Raw genomic sequence first — 18,187 nt, 5'->3', positions numbered from 1 at the left:
AAATTTTAACGCCGTTAAACGGATAGAACTAAAGTCATGCACTTTTCATAACATAGAGATCTAATGTCTTCATTTTTAAAATCGGTTACTAAACACAAATTCACCTCCTCGAAGTAAGCATTTAAGTCTTAAATCTACTTAAAAGTTATTTCTATTTTTGATAGACTTGAACTTAAAAATTATAAATTATAAAACTACAAATATTTTTTATTTTAAGAAATGAATTTATAGAAATTAGTATTTCTACTCATTTAAACAATTAAAAAAAATTATTAAAATTCTTATATGGCTCACGAACCAATTTTCAAATCTGTATGTCACGTATAAGAAAAGTTAAAATTGGTCAGACCGAATCATATTATCATTCCTAACTTTTACTTATGATTCAACTATTAATGAATTTCAAGAATTTAAAAAAAGAATGACAACTTTTTAAATGTGTATACTTTTTATGATCATTGCTATATTAAATAATGTATTTTTTTATTATATATATATATATATAAAGATAATTTTTTTTCTTGATGTACACGGTTATTTTCCAATTTTATGCTTTAATTTTTTTATATTAAAATAATTATTTTATCAATTTTAATCTTGTAAGTAAATTTAATCATTTTATTCTATTTTTGTTTTTTAAACTTAATTATTTTTATTATAAAATTACTTACAAAATAAATTAAAATTGTTTAAAATAAATTTATAAAAAAATGTTTATATTTTTATCGTAATAATACTAATTTTATTATCATAAAAAAATTGTAACACATGTGTTTTTAATAGTTACGATCAATATATGTCACTGTGTACAATTATTTGTCAACTTCATAATGTAGAAAACAAATTCAAATAAAACAAAATAAAGGGTAATAAAACAGTTTAAGATAATTTTTGTTAGATTAATTGATAAACTAAAACAGGTATAGTAATTTCAATAGAACGAGTATAATGATCATAATAAATATTAAAAAAAATACGAAAATCATGCCATTTAGAATTAACCTAAGAGTTTAGAAAATAGTGTTTTACATGTGAGAGTATATTTTAAATAACAAGTTGGTTATTTTAATGTTAAAAATTTAAAATATAAATATAATTTATGTAAACGATTTTTATTATCTAAAATTATATCATCTCTTTAAACTTTTATTTAGTTTTTTATTATCTCTAAGAATTATAACTTCTTATTTATTTGTTTAAATATTAAAGAACACCTTAGTAGTCCGAGGTTTTCAAATATAGTCGATCAGTTTTTATTACAGAGTAAGCGGATTTATATTTTTTTCTTTGCTTTGCACGTTTTTATGTGCATGTAAGTGATTCTAGTTTATATGTTATGTTTGAGTCTTCTATAAAACTTTCTATTGATCAGTAGTCTTAATAGTGTGTTACGATCATGTTTCTATTGTTTGTATGAGCAAATAAAGTGTCTTGTGCTCATGGAGATGTTTTAGGATCCTTGAGCTTTTTGGTCATTTGTCAGGTAAGAGACTTTAGATGTTTTAGTGTATGTGAATGAGATATTGTTGATTGAATTTGGTTTGTTGAATCTGATTTACTTTTATGCTTAACTCTATGGTATGTTTGATTGCTTGAAACGCGTGTTAGTTGTGCTAGACTGTGGTGATTAAGAAAATTGAGGAATTAACCATTTGATCAAGTTGGTGTTCATTATGACATTAAGAACTAATTTTGAACTAAACATCGTGTTAGGAATGCCGATTTAATCATATATGAACATGTCATTTGTTTCCCAAATCACATGTTTTAAATGGAAATTTTTTGATATGACATTGAGCGAGATTGTTGTAGCTTTCAGTGCTAGCTTGAAATTTTAAGTTTGGAAGCATTTTAGCTGCAACTCGCTAAGCACAACTTTTTTCCACTTAGCAACCATTTTTGCGAATGATTTGAGGCTGACCGGTGGCAAGGCACTGTTGAGTGCCACTCTCCATTACAAGTCTGGAATAATTTTATGTTCAGCTCGCTGAGTGACATAAATGTCTCGTTGAGCGGGCCATTTTGTAAGAAGAATGCAATTGAGTGCCATTTCATATTCCATGTTTTTGGTTAATTTTTTGTTGTTGTTTGGTATTGATTTGTATATTTTTTATGTTGCTGGTGAGTACAATGACCATATGAATATATATATATATATATATATATATATATATATATATATATATATATAACAATTATTGATACGTTGATGACTGATTTAGTTATTGAGAGAAATTTTAAGGAGAAATAATGTGTCTTGGTGACTATTTAGTGTATGCTTGACATATGAGAGTTCAAAAGAAGGTATCCAACTATACTATCAGTCATTCAACTTAGAGATGAATGGGGTGGATAAGAGAATGACAAGAGGTATTTACTCTAGACTTTTGGTTTTAGATGTAAAAAATTAACTCCATGAGTAGTATGGTATAATTCATGTGTTTATGATTAATTATGTAAAACATAAATACTACTACGAGTGCATATCTACATTGAAACCCCCTGTCAAAACATGTATTTGAATAATGGAGTCTAGATTTATCTGTATGAGTTATGATATTTATAACTATTGATATAATGTTATATGTTTTAAATTGTTTATGAAGTTTCCTTTTAAACATTATACTTCTTTCTTTTTTTTGTAATGTTTCTATTTTACAATGATCACCCTATTTAGTATGAAAATGAGTCACGAGTAACATATTTTTAGTGAAAGTCAAGGATACTGTGAGTGATATTTTTGTTTTTAAATAGTTTTGTATAACGATTTCTTACATTTTTGAAAAACTTATTTAGTTTTTTTTTACTTTATATATATATATATATATATATATATATTATATTATGTTAGCATAATTATTATTTTGGATACTTTATTAATATTCTATATAATTTCTATCTATATGTTATGTATTAACAAAATTTATAATGTTTTGTTTAATGTTTTATACCAATGAGATATTTCAAACATGATCCAAAAATACAATTTTTGATACGAAAAGTGTTTCAAATTATATAAGGCAAAATGTATTTTCAGATTATATAATTTAGAAATGTGTTATACAATATATATATATATATATATATATATATATATATATATATATATATATATATATATATTTCTTTATCAAATTACACAATTTGAAATACATTTCCAAAATTATAGAATACACTATTTAAAATATATTTCTAAATTATCTAATTTAAAATATGTTTTCCAAAATTTAAAATTTGAAAATATGATTCATAAATAATTTAAAAAAAAAAATTCCAGTGAAGTATACCAAAAAAGATTGGGCTGAAAGGAAGAAAAACTCTTAGAATCTAGATATCACTATTTTATGAGAAATCCGATTCCATAACTAGTTTGATTTTCATTATTTGGGATAAACAACGTGCTAGCTGCTTGCGATGTCAGCATGGCAGATCAGGCCACCTGTCATTTAATTGCATTCGTGAAGAGCAAGCGTGTCCACCACCGAAGGACAACCGCATTGTAAAACGTATTTTTGGTAAAGCAAAAAATGCTAAATAATATTTTTTTAATAATATGTTTTTAACTATATGTGCTGTATAATTAGTTAAAGTTGCTCTGATGAAGGGAACATTAATTAACAATAAATATAATGATAATTTTAATAACGTTCACTATTATAGTTTTTCACGATTCCGTTGCTGTTTGTCTACAATCCTACACTCTTACGAAACAGCCACGTTGTTGCACACGTGACCTCACGTGAGGAATTTTGTACGTGGTCAACTCTTACGGTTGAAAAATCGTGTATTGTAACTTTTGTTTTACACGCTCATCTTAATTTTATGCCATAGCGATCGACTTTTCTGGGAGTACCTTTCAGAGCAAGATAGTAGTAATAGTAGCATTTTCATTTCATTTTATATTTATATTTATTTTTGGGGCCAAAGCGACAACAACGTGACCTTCAAGTTCCGAATCACTCGTTCCGATATCCGTTTTTCCATCCTCTTTTCCTTCTCATCGCCATCGTCATTCGTCGTGTTTTCGTCTCTGTAACCGCCGCGATCGACTTCGTCGTGCGGTGTATATGATCACTCCGCCAAGAGATGCTAGAGGATCAGGTGGCGTACCTCTTACAGAGGTACCTTGGCAATTATGTGAGAGGTCTCAACAAAGAAGCTCTCAAGATCAGTGTCTGGAAAGGTTCTCAAAATCTTGACTAACTACTCTTTTTTATTTATTCATTTAATTTTCTTAGTCACTTTCTTTACCTTATAAAAGATTTTGCTATTTCTTGTTTACACTTGATTGCTAGTTGAGATTAGAGTGAGGCTACGAGTTTGTGTCTGAATTAAATTTGTCGAATTGAAATTCAAGTGTTCAATCTGCTGGCAGCGCTAGAGCTACCGTAGCGAGTGTGCGTGTGTCGTTAGAGTAGCTAATTTTGTTTGAACTTATTGTTTTCGGTGGTTGTGAAATTTCTGCATTGAATTAATCAACGTAGTTATTTGGGCGTTAATATTTGTCGAATTGGATATACTAAGTGTTTAATCAGTTCGTCCTGCCAAGGCTACCGTATCGATTTTTCGCGAGTGACTTGACTAGCAAATTGTCTTTGGAACTGTTGTTTTTGGTGATTGTGAAACTTCTGCACTGTTCCGATCAATGTGGATACTAATTTCGGCGTTTATATTTGACGAATTGAATTTCAAAGTGTTTAATCTGTTGATAGTGTCAGAAGAACTTAGCGAGTATGAGCTAGTGGTTCGAGTTGCAAATTGTGCCTGCAACTGTTGTTTTTGATCAATGTGGATTTTCTGCCTAGTTCTCCAATCATTGTAGTTTTGAATGAGAGTGGGAAAAGGTACGGGTAAAATGATTCTACTATCAACAATTGGCATTTGGCTATATTGGTTTTTTATGTTTATTTCCTCTTTCTCAAAATGTGTTGGAGAATCAAATGCGTAATTTGTTCTAGCTATCCTGATTTAGCGGTATTCTATTTCGTGGTCATTTTTGTTCGTGAGGTCCATCTGTGCAAACAGATACGCATCTTAGTTATTAATAATCATTATTGGAAGACTGTGGGTACGTTTGAGAGCATGGTTTTGGAGGGGAAGGAAAACGAGGACAATTTTCTTATTTTTAAACTAAGAGAATTATATCATATTTACACAAATAAACTAAATATTAGGACATCCAACCTAATCTATAATTTTATTTCTTCATAAATAAAATCAAATTAGAGGATATTTATTTGAAATGAAAAATTTATTCTTTCTTCCTTTTTCCCTCCAGAATTCAACTTCCAAACATATCCTTACTGAGTTTATGGATGTAGAGTTGCTCGCTTTTACTTTTTATCTTCCTCATTAATTTTTCTGAAATATCTTTACCTACATATGAAACAGGCGATGTAGAGCTGAAGAATATGCAGCTGAAGCCTGAGGCTCTGAATGCTTTAAAACTTCCAGTGAAGGTTAAGGCAGGTTTTCTAGGATCAGTGAAACTTCAGGTTGGTGGGGGATCAACTGCTTACTCAGAATTTAGAAATATAATATGTTGAATATGGTTAGAATTTAGAAATATAATATGTTGAATATGGTTATATATATATATATATATATATATATATATTTTTCATACTGCTTCCTGTAAGTAAAGTATGTATGCATCCATTGAGTCGGAGGATACTATCTTTATTATTCAATCTTTGCATAGATAGCCAAGATTGATTTTACTTTAATTTTATTTTTGTTCTTGACCATTTTTGTAAAATTGAATGGCCATTATTGACTCTCTTTCCTTCTACTGCAAACCTCTTTGGTCAAGGATGGACATAAAGGAAAACAAGACTGAGTTAGAAAGAAATAACAAGAGCTTAGATGAACAAATGGGAACTTTGAGCCTTGATCGTGTTTAACGAAGAAATGATAGCTTTAATTTACACAACAGTAGCTCATCAAAAGTACTATATTTGAATTATTTTTTCTGTATAATTTTTCATTTGCCAGCTTTGTTCTCCTATTTGTGTGATTAATTTGTGGTGTAACCAACTGTTTTATTTCTCATTTTTCTAATTTATATTATCTTATATTTGTTTAGCAATGCAATAGGTGATTCAATAGCATTCTTTCCTTTTGATTAACTAAAATTATCTTATACTTTATGGTTTCTGCTTTTCACAGTTGATAAAAAAGAGAGGGACTTTGGGGTTATTTCAGCAGCATGACAATTGTATAAATGGAATGATTTTTCCTATTTATCTTCTTTATTTTATAATTTCATGGGCATATTGTAATTGCCAAAGCTGTAAGAGCTTGTTTCTTTTCTATATATGTATTGGTAGGGGACAAACAGAGATGCGGGCCTCTTGGTTTGTTGTGGATTGTGGTAAAAGTTCATTATTGAAATAGTTTCTCATTCATCATGCACCCATTTAGCAGAAGTCAAATATTTCTTTCTGCTTGACTGATGGTCACATTTGATGATTGTGTTTATTTTAAGGTTCCATGGAGTAGGCTTGGTCAAGATCCAGTCCTAGTATATTTGGATCGCATTTTCTTACTAGCTGAACCTGCTACTCAAGTTGAGGGATGTAGTGAGGATGCTGTCCAAGAAGCTAAGAAGAGCCGAATACAGGTAAGAATTCAGAAGTAAGAGTTAGATAAAGTGTACTCACTTTTGGTTGAAGATGATTTATTTGAGGAAGCTCACTTTTCTTCCATTTGGCAACAGGAGATGGAACTGAAACTTTGGGAGAAATCACAACAGTTAAAATCAGAAATGGTACGAATTTCACTTTTATAAATGTTTTTTTAAACAAATAGTAGATTTTCACTTTGGATTTTGTCCTGCACGATATATCCACCCAACTTTATGTTCATCTGCTCATTTTTTGGACATGATTAAAATGGTAGATCGCTGGATAAATACACAGAATTTTTCTCCCTCCAGGTTTTCTTAGAATTTGGGTTTTAGAGTTACTCAGCCCTATAAGCATCTTGTAAGCTAAGGACTGTGCATGTTTTATTTTAGTGACACATTTAGTTAATGTAGGGCTAAACAGCATCCTTGAGGCTACAAATTAAGACAATTTTGAAAGAGGCTGCAACTAAAACGTTGAAGAGAGAGTGGGAAAGAAATTTCAGAAAACATGAATGCTATTATGAAAGTGTGAAAATTTTATGCTGTGCATTTGATCGTTATATTATTCTCAATAGTCAATTTGATAACTTTCTAGCTCTAGTCCCCTAATAGAGGCTGCATCTGTCCTAATTCCTAGCTAACTCAACTTAATTGTCACAATGGCTGGTCAGCGGCTGATTAGGCCGCAGCTGAGTTCAAACATCACAAACACACTTAATACTTTCACAGTCCATGTACACTCATGAAATAAAATACATATACCTATAAGTTTCACCAGAGGACTGCCAAAACTGCACCACTGTCACAAAACTTTTGCTTGTTTCTTGTCAAAATCTGTATATGTTAACAATCAAAACTGTCCCAGAGTTGAAGGACAAATTCCAGCCTCACCCAACCCCAAACAAAATATTTCGCATGAAAGTTGGTAACAAATTTGCCTTATATTAAGAATACCTTATATTAACTCATGTCTCTCTGTGTAAACCTATGCCTACAAGTTTCTGTATTATTAAGAATACTTTATATTAACTCATGTCTCTTGTTCTTTAATCTTAAGAATCAATCATGGTTGGGATCCCTCATTGGCACCATCATTGGAAACTTGAAGCTTTCAATTTCTAATATTCACATCAGATATGAGGATAGTGAGAGGTAGTAGAAAATTTTGGAATGTTTTGTGAATGGAAATTAGATCTCTCATGTTATACCCTTTTATAGCCTCATATTTTGCTTTAGCAATCCAGGACAACCATTTGCAGCTGGAGTTATGCTGGATAAACTCTCTGCTGTGACAGTTGATGATACCGGGAAAGAGACTTTTATTACTGGAGGTGCACTAGATCGCATTCAAAAGGTTCTAATGTGACTTATATTGGCTGTAATGATGAAATCCTTTTGTACGATTAAGATGCTTATCCATTTGATAAAGTTTTAAAGTATATCTTGCTTTGGAACAAAGAAAGGTTATCTAAATTTTCATTTTCTTTCAATGAATTTTTTTCCTTGCCTGTGAAACATAAATTCTGAATGGAAGTAATGGTTTTGTGTATGTAATGATCAATACATCTGGTACTTGCTAGTGTTTTTTTTCTTTTTGTTAATTTCTTCTTTCTACATTGCTTTGCAGTCTGTTGAACTTGATCGACTTGCAGTTTATCTAGATTCAAATATTATACCATGGCATGTTAACAAAACATGGGAAGATTTGCTCCCTTCAGAGTGGTTTCAGGTATGTATGCTGGAGGGGATAGGGAAGGACAGTTATGGATTTACATAGAATTGTTACTTTTTTTTTACTTCTTTAAAGTCCTTTTCTTTTTCAATATTTATCACGTATTTAAAGAATAATTTGTTTGGGTATAGTAGGTAGTTTGGTTATCATGATGTTGCTATTTTCTTTATTTATAATAAAGAAAATATTGACTAAGCCGAAAATACAATAGTCAAATAAGAGTTGAACAAATAGAAGCCATATTGGGTACAACAAGTGAACCCAAAAGCTCATCACAGACATGGGAATATATATCAGCAAGTCCGTGTAATGCCAATATCATGAAGAACTTTGACTATTGCTCTATTTCTTGGACAATAGTAGAGGCAAGAGGCAATAATTCATTAAATTCATGAAGAGCATGAATTTTACCCATATAATTAGCCAGAGTCCGGATGCTGAGAAACAACAACATTGAATAAATCATGACAAACACCATAAAAATGTAAATATTATTGGTGTATAATAATTTGGCCTATTTCCAGACTTCAGAACATGTGTCATAGGAATGCAAAAATTGTTTTAAAGAAGAGTAAAGGATACCCTTGAGAATGATGCATAACTAAGCATCAATTTTCATCCAACAGGGAACCTTTCAGTCACTAAAGTTCAAATGATGGCGACAACGGCGACGACTTTGATAGTAGTGACGGCTGCAGTGGACAAGGGGTGACAAAATTTGTTCGAAAGACCCTTATGCTCTTATACCATATTGAATATAGTGAAAAATTATGTATGAGAATAATCTTCCTTGTGTAGAAAGTATACGTAAGGTACTTTATTTATAATAAAGGAAATATGAACTAAGTCCAAAATACAAATAAAGATTAATAACAAAATAACTGAAGATAAAAGATAAAGATAAGATATCTAATAATCTAATATATCTAACATTTATGATTAATGTTGATATTCTTGCTGTGTGAGAGGAGAGGAGTTGTTCCAACTTGGTTCTCTAGAAGGGTAGGGAAATTGGTGGGCTTCTGTTCATGGTCTGTCTAAGATGTTTTGGGGTGTGGTTCTGCTTTTTTATTGTAATCTCAATGACTCAGTGTCACTGTTATTTTATCATGATCCTTTGAAAAGCGGTTCTTTCCTTTTCCTGTTAATATTACTACAACAATAATAACCTTATCCCACTAGGTGTTTCTACTAGGTGAGGTACATTACATGGATCACATGGTGCTATAAGGCTTCGTTGAAGACCAGATTTTTAGTGACATCGTTCTCCATGATATCCCCCTTTTAAATTAATTTTTGAGTATTTTTCTTGGTGCCTTCAATGCCCAATTTTGCTTGTGTTCAAACTTAATCATTTTCTTTGTCATCTTTGTAGTGACAGTTGTCATGCCAATATTTCTTTGCATGCAATTGGAGATATTGTATCAGCCGGTATTAACTGTCTTGTGCATTTTGCATTTCACTCTCATTTTAATGTTTAGCTTTTCTGTTACAGTTAGTTACAAGTTAATTACTGGTTGTTTTAGTGCTGACTCAGCATTGATTACTCTTATAGCTATCTGTTAGGTTACGTATTAGGTTACTTCCCTCTTTTATTCCTAACACTATCTCTGTCGTACTCTATGTTTAAATTATCTGACCCATTTTTGTTGGTAGGGGTGCATTAGGTGAGATCATGCATGATCCTTAGATCCAGGTTAACTGTTAGGGATGGAGAGTTTACGAGTGAAGGAATAAAACATTAAATGCCTAACTGCCTTAGCAGTTAGGAAGAGCGGGGTTATTGGTTGTACAAATAGAAAATAATCAATTGTAGTGGGGGGTCGATTGTTTTGATTGTAGTCTAACAGGGTTTGTCATCCCGAGGAGGGAGGTTAGGCTCTCTAGAGGGAGGTTATGCTCCCAAACCCAGTCCTTGTAAAGAGATTCGTTTACGGTGAATAATAGCAAAACTCATTCTTTCATTTTTGTTTCTATCTTTTGAGTGTTTTCTTGTTAGGTTCCTGGAACCTAACAATTGGTCCGACCTGCCGTTTCGAAGTGGGGGTGAAGGATCAAGAAACTGCCGGATCCCAAATTGGGCGCAAGAACGAGTTATGGAGAGACGACGGAGGGAAGACTGGAGGCGTTGGAGATTATGATGGAACGGGTGAAGGTTGAGTCCGGCGCTGTACGACGGGAACTGCAACAATTAATACGGATGATGGAGGCGAGGACTAATAACCATGACGGAGACTCGGATGGAAGTCAAACATCCGTAAATGATAATCCGGGGAGGCGCGATGAGGAGACTGGAGGAAGAGGGAGCGGCGATCATCAAGGGTGCAACATAACTGGAGGAAGAGGGTGGACTTACCCACGTTCGAAGGGCTAGAACCTCACAGTTGGATCAATCGGGCGGAACGATTTTTCGATATCCAGAAGGTAGCGGAGGAAGATAAGGTGGAACTCGCGTATATCAGCATGGAGGGCAGCGCGAGTTACTGGTTCAAGTTCTGGAAGGAAAAGGCCACCAATCGTTCATGGGAGGGCCTTAAGGCAGCCATGATCGGCCGATTTTGGAGTGGATTTCGGGGGTCCGTATTCGAACGAATGGTGACGTTGCGGCAGGAGGGAACCGTGGAAGAGTACATTCGCGAATTTGAGGTGTTGGTAGGGCAAACCCGTGGCATACCGGAGGAGCAGGTGTTGGGTTATTTCCTTGCCGGGTTGCGCGAGGACATCAAGGGGCAGGTGCGCATTTAGGACCCCCAGGAGTTGACGGTGGCGATGAGAATTGCGAGAGACGTGGAGGACGCGGCGCTCAGGACGAAAGGGGGAAGTTGGAATGCGACCAAGAATTCGCAATCATGGGAACGAGCGATCGGGGCAGACACAAGAAACGAGATCAATCACCCAAATCCGAGTCGATCGAGCGGGGCAGAAAGCGGACAATCGGTGAGAAGAGAAGAAGTCGCAACGAGTAGTGTAATGAAACCGAACGGTAAGGTGGGGCAACCGAACGGTATGGGCGGGAGCGACAATAGAGGCCGAATGGTGAGGAACCTGCCTTATCCTGAGTTCATGAAGAGAAAAGAAGAGGGACGATGTTTTCGATGTGGAGGACCATTCCTGCCCGGTCACCATTGTCCAGAAAGGAGCCTGCGGGTGGTACTCTTAGCAGAGGATGAGGAAAACGATGAAGAGGAGGATTTGCCACCACCTAAGCCTCCTAATCAAGCCGAACGGTAACAGGGGACAACCGAACGGTATCAACAAGATAGACCGAGCGGTTGCAATAACAGACCGAGCGGCCAAACGGTATCAGTAGGAGAGACCGAGTGGACAAGTTTCCCATTTCCAACCTTGAGGACAAGGTTGTTCGGCAGCGGGGTGTAATGTTAGGGATGGAGAGTTTACGAGTGAAGGAATAAAACATTAAATGTCTAACTGCCTTAATTGCCTTAGCAGTTAGGAAGAGTGGGGTTATTGGTTGTATAAATAGCAAATAATCAATTGTAGTGGGGGGTCGATTGTTTTGATTGTAGTCTAACAGGGTTTGTCATCCTGAGGAGGGAGGTTAGGCTCTCTAGAGGGAGGTTATGCTCCCAAACCCAGTCCCTGTAAAGAGATTCGTTTACGGTGAATAATAGCAAAACTCATTCTTTCATTTTTGTTTCTATCTTTTGAGTGTTTTCTCGGTCCATTATCTAATCAGATTTGTTTAATGGAATTAAAAAACTGATTTTTGAAAAAAAAAAATGAAAATGACGTGAAATGTTGGACAAACTAAGAAGTTCTGTTTAATAAGGTATGTTTATGTTACAGGAACTCATCAATAAAAGTTACAAACCATCTAACCCCATAAACAATTCAGTAACAAGTTCCCCATACATAAGAAGAATAACATAAAAAGGAGTAGCACCTTCTAATATTACCAGGTAGAAAGGAAGAACAATGATGCTTATTATATTAACTTGAAAATCATTGCACTGGAAAGACTGAACAATATAACTTTATTACGTTTTCCTTGTAATTTTATTATCTTCTTTTCTTAGTTTCTTGGAAGTGATTTTCTTATAAAATCATTCAGATATTTAAGTATGGCACTAAAGATGGGAAGCCAGCTGATAATTTGTTAAGAAAGCATTCGTACATTCTGCAACCAGTGACTGGGAAGGCAAAGTACTCCAAGCTACTGCCAACTGAAGTTGCTGATAGCCAAAATCCTTTACAGAAGGCTGTGGTGAACTTAGACGATGTTACAATCAGCATATCCAAGGTTCATTTGACTTGTTTTTTCTTGTCTTTAGAGATTGTGTCTGTTTTTGTAGATAATCTTTGCATTTTTTTCTTTGTAGGATGGATATGGGGATATCATGAAATTAGCAGACAACTTTGCTGCATTTAATCAACGACTAAAGTATGCCCATTATCGTCCACTGGTGCCAGTAAAAGCTGATTCCAGGTCTTGGTGGAAATACGCCTACAGAGCTGTATCTGACCAGATAAAGAAGGCAAGGTATTTGAACCATCCGATTATTGTCTTTTGCCAAGCTAAATTTTGTAACCAATTTCTGTAGACAGGGAGTGTGATTCGCATAAGTAACTCCAATTTACAGCGTAATTTACTATTAAGTAACTCCGATACTATTCTTCGATTACTTTTTTATTTTTTTCATCTTTATGCTGCTTTTCAAATTTTAAGGAGTAGTTTCTCAAGCAGTACTAGGAAGATGCAGTTCTGAAATTTCCACTCAGCTTTCTTCGTTCTATTTCTCAACCTTCATCTTCAATAAAGTTCAGAGGATGTTTGGTTTGTTATTTTCTCATCAAACCAACACCCTCTTAAGCTTGCTGCTTCGACATTCAGAATGCTGTACTTAAATTTTTGAAAACTAATAGTAGAGCTTTGTGGCATCTATGGTGCTAGTTGATCATTTTTTTTATCATGTTTAATGTTTATATTTCATTGACTATGGATATTGTGCTTCTGTCAGTGGAAAAATGTCATGGGAGCAAGTTTTAAGATATGCAAGCTTGCGGAAGAGATATATCTCTCTGTATGCTTCACTACTTAAATCTGATCCCACTCAGGTTACAATTAGTGGCAACAAAGAGATTGAAGACCTAGATCGGGAGCTTGATATTGAACTTATATTGCAATGGAGGTACGTTGTTTGTTTTGATACGGTAGTATTTAATATTAATATTGAATTAATTATATGAATAAACAAGGATATGTGAGCCTATAATTGATTCAACTATAGTATCATAACCACAGTCTATGTACATCTGCATACATTTAAAAAAATTTAATGTATCATTGGTTAGAAATTAGAAAAAGCATCTTTGCAGTTTTCATTGCCATTTTATTAAGAATTCTTACTCCTCAATCTGCTAATATTGATTTTACTTCATTTGAGCAGGCAAGCTCTCTTTTTGCCTTTGTACATTGTTGAGTTTTGGTGTGTATGATTTGGAAACTGTATTATTATAAAGAAAGATCTATAGATGCTTCTTTTATTCATTGTATGAGCATCAGATATCTCTTCCTTCACATGCACTTTTACAACTTTGGAATCCACATGATTGGGATTAATCAAAAGTTTTATGCATGTTATATGTTACTCATATATTAGACCTTGGAACCCTCTTGTTTTATTCTTTGACCTTGAAGTATTATATATTTGCAGAATGTTGGCTCACAAGTTTGTGGAACAATCGGCAGAGTCAAACCATAACATTAGGAAACAGAAAGCACAGAAATCTTGGTGGTCATTTGGATGGTGAAGTCTTGTCTTAAGATATTTTCCTGTATCAGTAACTAACTAATGAATTTTGTTTTAGATTTTACTGTGAAGCTCATCTATGATCATGCTACAGGACCAGTGAATCCCCTAAAGAAGAAAGTGATGAATTCAATTTCAGTGAAGAGGACTGGAACCAGTTAAATAAAATAATAGGATATAAGGAGGGCGACGATGGACAATTGGCTGTAAATAGCAAGGCGGATGTTATTCATACTTTCGTGGAAGTTCACATGAATCATAATGCTTCAAAGCTTATCGGTGAAACCAAAGAGTCCGTTGCTGAATTATCATGTGAAGACCTTAGTTGCTCAATAAAGCTTTATCCAGAAACAAAGGTCTTTGACATTAAGTTGGGCTCATACAAGTTATCATCACCAAGAGGTCTCCTTGCTGAGGTCTGGCTGTCATTGACGTTAATGTTCTGCATTTTTTATTTTTATGCTCATAATTCAAGTTGTGATATCTGAAATATTTGTTTCACATCCATTCAGAGTGCGACTTCCTATGATTCATTAGTTGGTGTCTTCCATTACAAACCTTTTGATGATAATGTGGACTGGAGGATGGTTGCCAAAGCTTCTCCATGTTACATGACTGTATGCAGTTTGTCATTTTGCTCCCTTCCTCTACTTGACTTTTAATTTGTTTGCTTTACTTGTTTACTGATTTGTCTTTGGAGTTTGGCCAGTACTTGAAGGACAGCATTGATCAAATTGTGAAATTCTTTGGAAGTAATACTGCTGTAAGTCAGACAATAGCACTAGAAACTGCAGCTGCAGTGCAGGTATTATTTGACTTAACATCTCTGCTATTTGGGAACATGTTAAAATTCATAGCTGGAATTGGATATTTATTAACTATGATGCCTGGACTCTGTATATTGATTACGAAGGATAAGAGGTGAGACTTTGTGAAAGATAAGAGCGTCTTCTCCTATCAAATGAACCAGAACTGCAAAAAGCAAAAAACTTCATAATGAAAGCCAATGAACTTTTGTTTCATTTTTACCAAAGCCTTTAGACTTAACCCGTAGAAACTATCTGAAAATGGGACATTTGAATTTACTAATTTGGTACTCAAAAATGTCTGGCGGGGAGAGAGGGAGGAATTGGAATGAAAATGTACAAGGGAAAAGTTGAAAAATCCGAAGTCCAAACTTGGCGAGATATTTTGAGAAGTTTCAGATTTGATTTCTATTGTTTTTAATTCTGTATGTTGGCTATATCTTGATTTTATTACTAGCATATCAATCCCACAATCTCAGGCTTTTGTTTCCTAGAATAGGCAGTGTTTGTTTCCAAATTTATCCAATTAATGTATATATGTATATCATATGTATGTAATGAGACTAAACAAGAGATAAATGATTTTCTTCTAAACTTGAGAAAACTCTCTTATCTTGAATGGTAGTAAGCTGGGTTGAAAATAGGATCAGTAAAACCATATGGATTTTAGTTTTACCAGCTTCCCTATATTTCAAGCTCTCATTGTACTGCCTATGTTCATCTTTTCATTTTATTTCTGCTGACATATTTTCTAATGCTAAAAAATGGAATTTATTTCTAACTTGCTAGAAAGTTCTGTTTAATCTTGTTGAAAGGATGTTCTAATTAGCTTATATCATTGTTCCTAGATGACAATTGATGAGGTGAAGCGCACTGCACAACAGCAAATGAACAGAGCATTAAAGGATCATGCCAGGTTATATTTTCTGTCTTGCTCTATTATGTGTGTGAGCCACAAGTAAGAAACTGTTCTATCACTCATTTATAGGTGCTGATTGGATCCTCTTGGAACTAATGATGTACATTGTATAAATAACTACATGGACTAATGCCTCCAATCATACGTGTTAAAGCATTGAAGGGGTCTATTCTATAGCTATGAAACTACTATCTAGTTTCTCCTTAATAAAATGTTGGCATATGTCTGTATGCTTTGTTTTATCTTGTTGTACTTTGTTGCGTGAAATGCTAATTGTTGACTTGTCACAAAGTTGCTTCATATTATAGTGTAAGGTCATCAAGAATGATCTCTATCCAAAGTTCACAAACCCTTTAAGCTATAGCTAAAAATTTTGCCTCCATAATTGACCTTGCCACTTCATTTGGCTGCTCCAAAAAACATGTATCTTGGGGTTGGATCTTTGATCAATGATTGATTCCCCATTATTTGTTGTGTGTATCTCTGTGGACATTCTCCCCTCTTTCTTTGTTAGTAGCATACTTTTTGGGCTTGCCTTTATATACTGAAGCATGCATAAATTTACTGAACACATTTATTGGATAAGCTTTGTCTAGCCTAGTGTAGAATAGATAAATAAACTTTCCTCAAACCTTTTATATTTTACCATTTTCACTCTAGGGTTCTCATTCTCCTATCATATGGTTTTGAATGGGTGATCCAATGGTTTAGCAACCCACTTACCCAACTTAATCATTGCCCTAGGATTTATTGGTTCTCTTGACCGAACAGATTCGTTGCATGAGCTTGTCTGGCCTAGTGTAGAATGGATAAATAAACTTTCATGAACCTTTGATATTTTACCATCTTCTGTTTTGGGCTCTCATAATTTCTGATCATATATTTGCATGGGGTGCTCCAATGGTTTAGCAACTCACCCAACTTAATCATTGGTCTAGGATGTACTGCTTCTCTGTTTACTTTGTTGTCTATGAAGATGATCTTGTTGTTATGCAAGAAGTGATTTGGCTTGTATCCACAATCTTAAGTAGGACACCATATTTAGAGAAAAGATTTAGGCATTCTCGATCTTTTTAGGGACTGATTGCTCAATCTAATATAGGTGTTTCTATGACTAAATCAAGCATGCCACATTGTGACCTAGTGACCTAGTGACACTCTAATGGATTCCAATGTAAAACTCCTATCTTGTTAGGATGAACCGTTGACAAATCATGCCACATTGAGACATTTGTTGATAAACTTAACCACGTTAAAATGACTCAATTCGACATTGCTTTTGTTGTAAATGTTATAAGTTAGTCTTTAATGCTCCTTGTGATTGTTAGTTTGTGTATTGGGTCGCTAGAAATCCCCTTTCTGTAATGAAAACCTTTTTTTTTTTAAATGAAACTAAAGGAAACTCCCAAGTTGTTGGCTAATCTGTTACTGATAGGTTGTTAGCTTTAAGAAATAATAAATACAATATAGTTGTCAGATCCTTGCACAATGTCACCAATCTAGGTAAAAACCTACCATATATTTAAAACAATTACTTAAGCAGCTCAAAGTGGAAGATGTTAAGGAAATGAAAATGTTTTTGTGAAAATTTTTGTAATACTAAATTATTCTGGATTTTCTTTTATAGTTTGTTGTTCCAGCATGTAACCGTTCCTCAAACAAGAGGGTTTCATCTTGAGAAGCTTTTTTCTAATTCTAGTTATTTATCTGTTAGGTTTTCATTGGATTTGGATATTGCAGCTCCCAAGATTACTATTCCAACTGATTTTTGTCCAGACCATACCCATGCTACAAAGCTTTTACTAGACCTAGGGAACTTGATGATTCGTACACAGGTAGACATTCCTGATAATTTTTGTAATGTCTTTTTTTTTTAACTTTTTTAATCTGTTAACTGGAAAATATTTATTCAGGATGATAAACAGCAGGAATCAGCCGAGGATAATATGTACCTTCGATTTGATTTGGTCTTAAGTGATGTATCAGCATTTTTGTTTGATGGGGACTATCATTGGAGTCAAGTTTCTCTGAATAAGTCAGCCCATTCTACTAACACTAGTTTCTTCCCAATTATTGACAAGTGTGGAGTCATCTTACAACTTCAACAGGTAAAACTCTTGAGCTGTTGGAATTTCTTTTGATAAGAAGCATTCCTACTTTTTTTCTTCATTGTGGTCAGATTCGTTTAGAGACTCCATATTATCCTGCAACGCGTCTTGCTGTGAGGCTTCCATCATTGGCCTTTCATTTTTCACCAGCTCGGTATCATCGGCTGATGCATGTGATAAAGATTTTTGAGGAGGAGGATGGTGACGGCTCTGAGTTGCTTCG

The 18,187-nt window shown here is 34.0% G+C and overlaps 1 protein-coding gene across 1 annotated transcript in view; it reads left to right on the top strand.

The window, feature by feature from the left end:
• Positions 1-3,852: 3,852 nt before the first annotated feature.
• Positions 3,853-18,187, top strand: part of LOC124834707 (intermembrane lipid transfer protein VPS13-like) — a 14,849-nt gene continuing 514 nt past the window's right edge. Inside the window, exons 1-18 of the mRNA XM_088113064.1 lie at positions 3,853-4,183; positions 5,392-5,495; positions 6,488-6,622; positions 6,719-6,769; positions 7,686-7,780; positions 7,865-7,982; positions 8,256-8,357; positions 12,433-12,621; positions 12,701-12,861; positions 13,340-13,510; positions 14,036-14,128; positions 14,226-14,547; positions 14,644-14,748; positions 14,841-14,936; positions 15,786-15,853; positions 17,571-17,691; positions 17,770-17,964; positions 18,036-18,178. Coding sequence (XP_087969190.1) covers positions 4,087-4,183; positions 5,392-5,495; positions 6,488-6,622; positions 6,719-6,769; positions 7,686-7,780; positions 7,865-7,982; positions 8,256-8,357; positions 12,433-12,621; positions 12,701-12,861; positions 13,340-13,510; positions 14,036-14,128; positions 14,226-14,547; positions 14,644-14,748; positions 14,841-14,936; positions 15,786-15,853; positions 17,571-17,691; positions 17,770-17,964; positions 18,036-18,178 — 2,366 coding nt within the window. The 5' untranslated portion in view covers positions 3,853-4,086. The remainder of the gene's footprint in view (positions 4,184-5,391; positions 5,496-6,487; positions 6,623-6,718; positions 6,770-7,685; positions 7,781-7,864; positions 7,983-8,255; positions 8,358-12,432; positions 12,622-12,700; positions 12,862-13,339; positions 13,511-14,035; positions 14,129-14,225; positions 14,548-14,643; positions 14,749-14,840; positions 14,937-15,785; positions 15,854-17,570; positions 17,692-17,769; positions 17,965-18,035; positions 18,179-18,187) is intronic.

This window comes from Vigna umbellata, chromosome 4 (assembly GCF_029865625.1).
Source record: "Vigna umbellata cultivar VRB3 chromosome 4, Vumbellata_1.0, whole genome shotgun sequence".
Classification (NCBI taxonomy): Eukaryota; Viridiplantae; Streptophyta; class Magnoliopsida; order Fabales; family Fabaceae; genus Vigna; species Vigna umbellata.
Note: the sequence above shows the minus strand (reverse complement) of the source record. Positions and strands in the feature narration are given on the sequence as shown.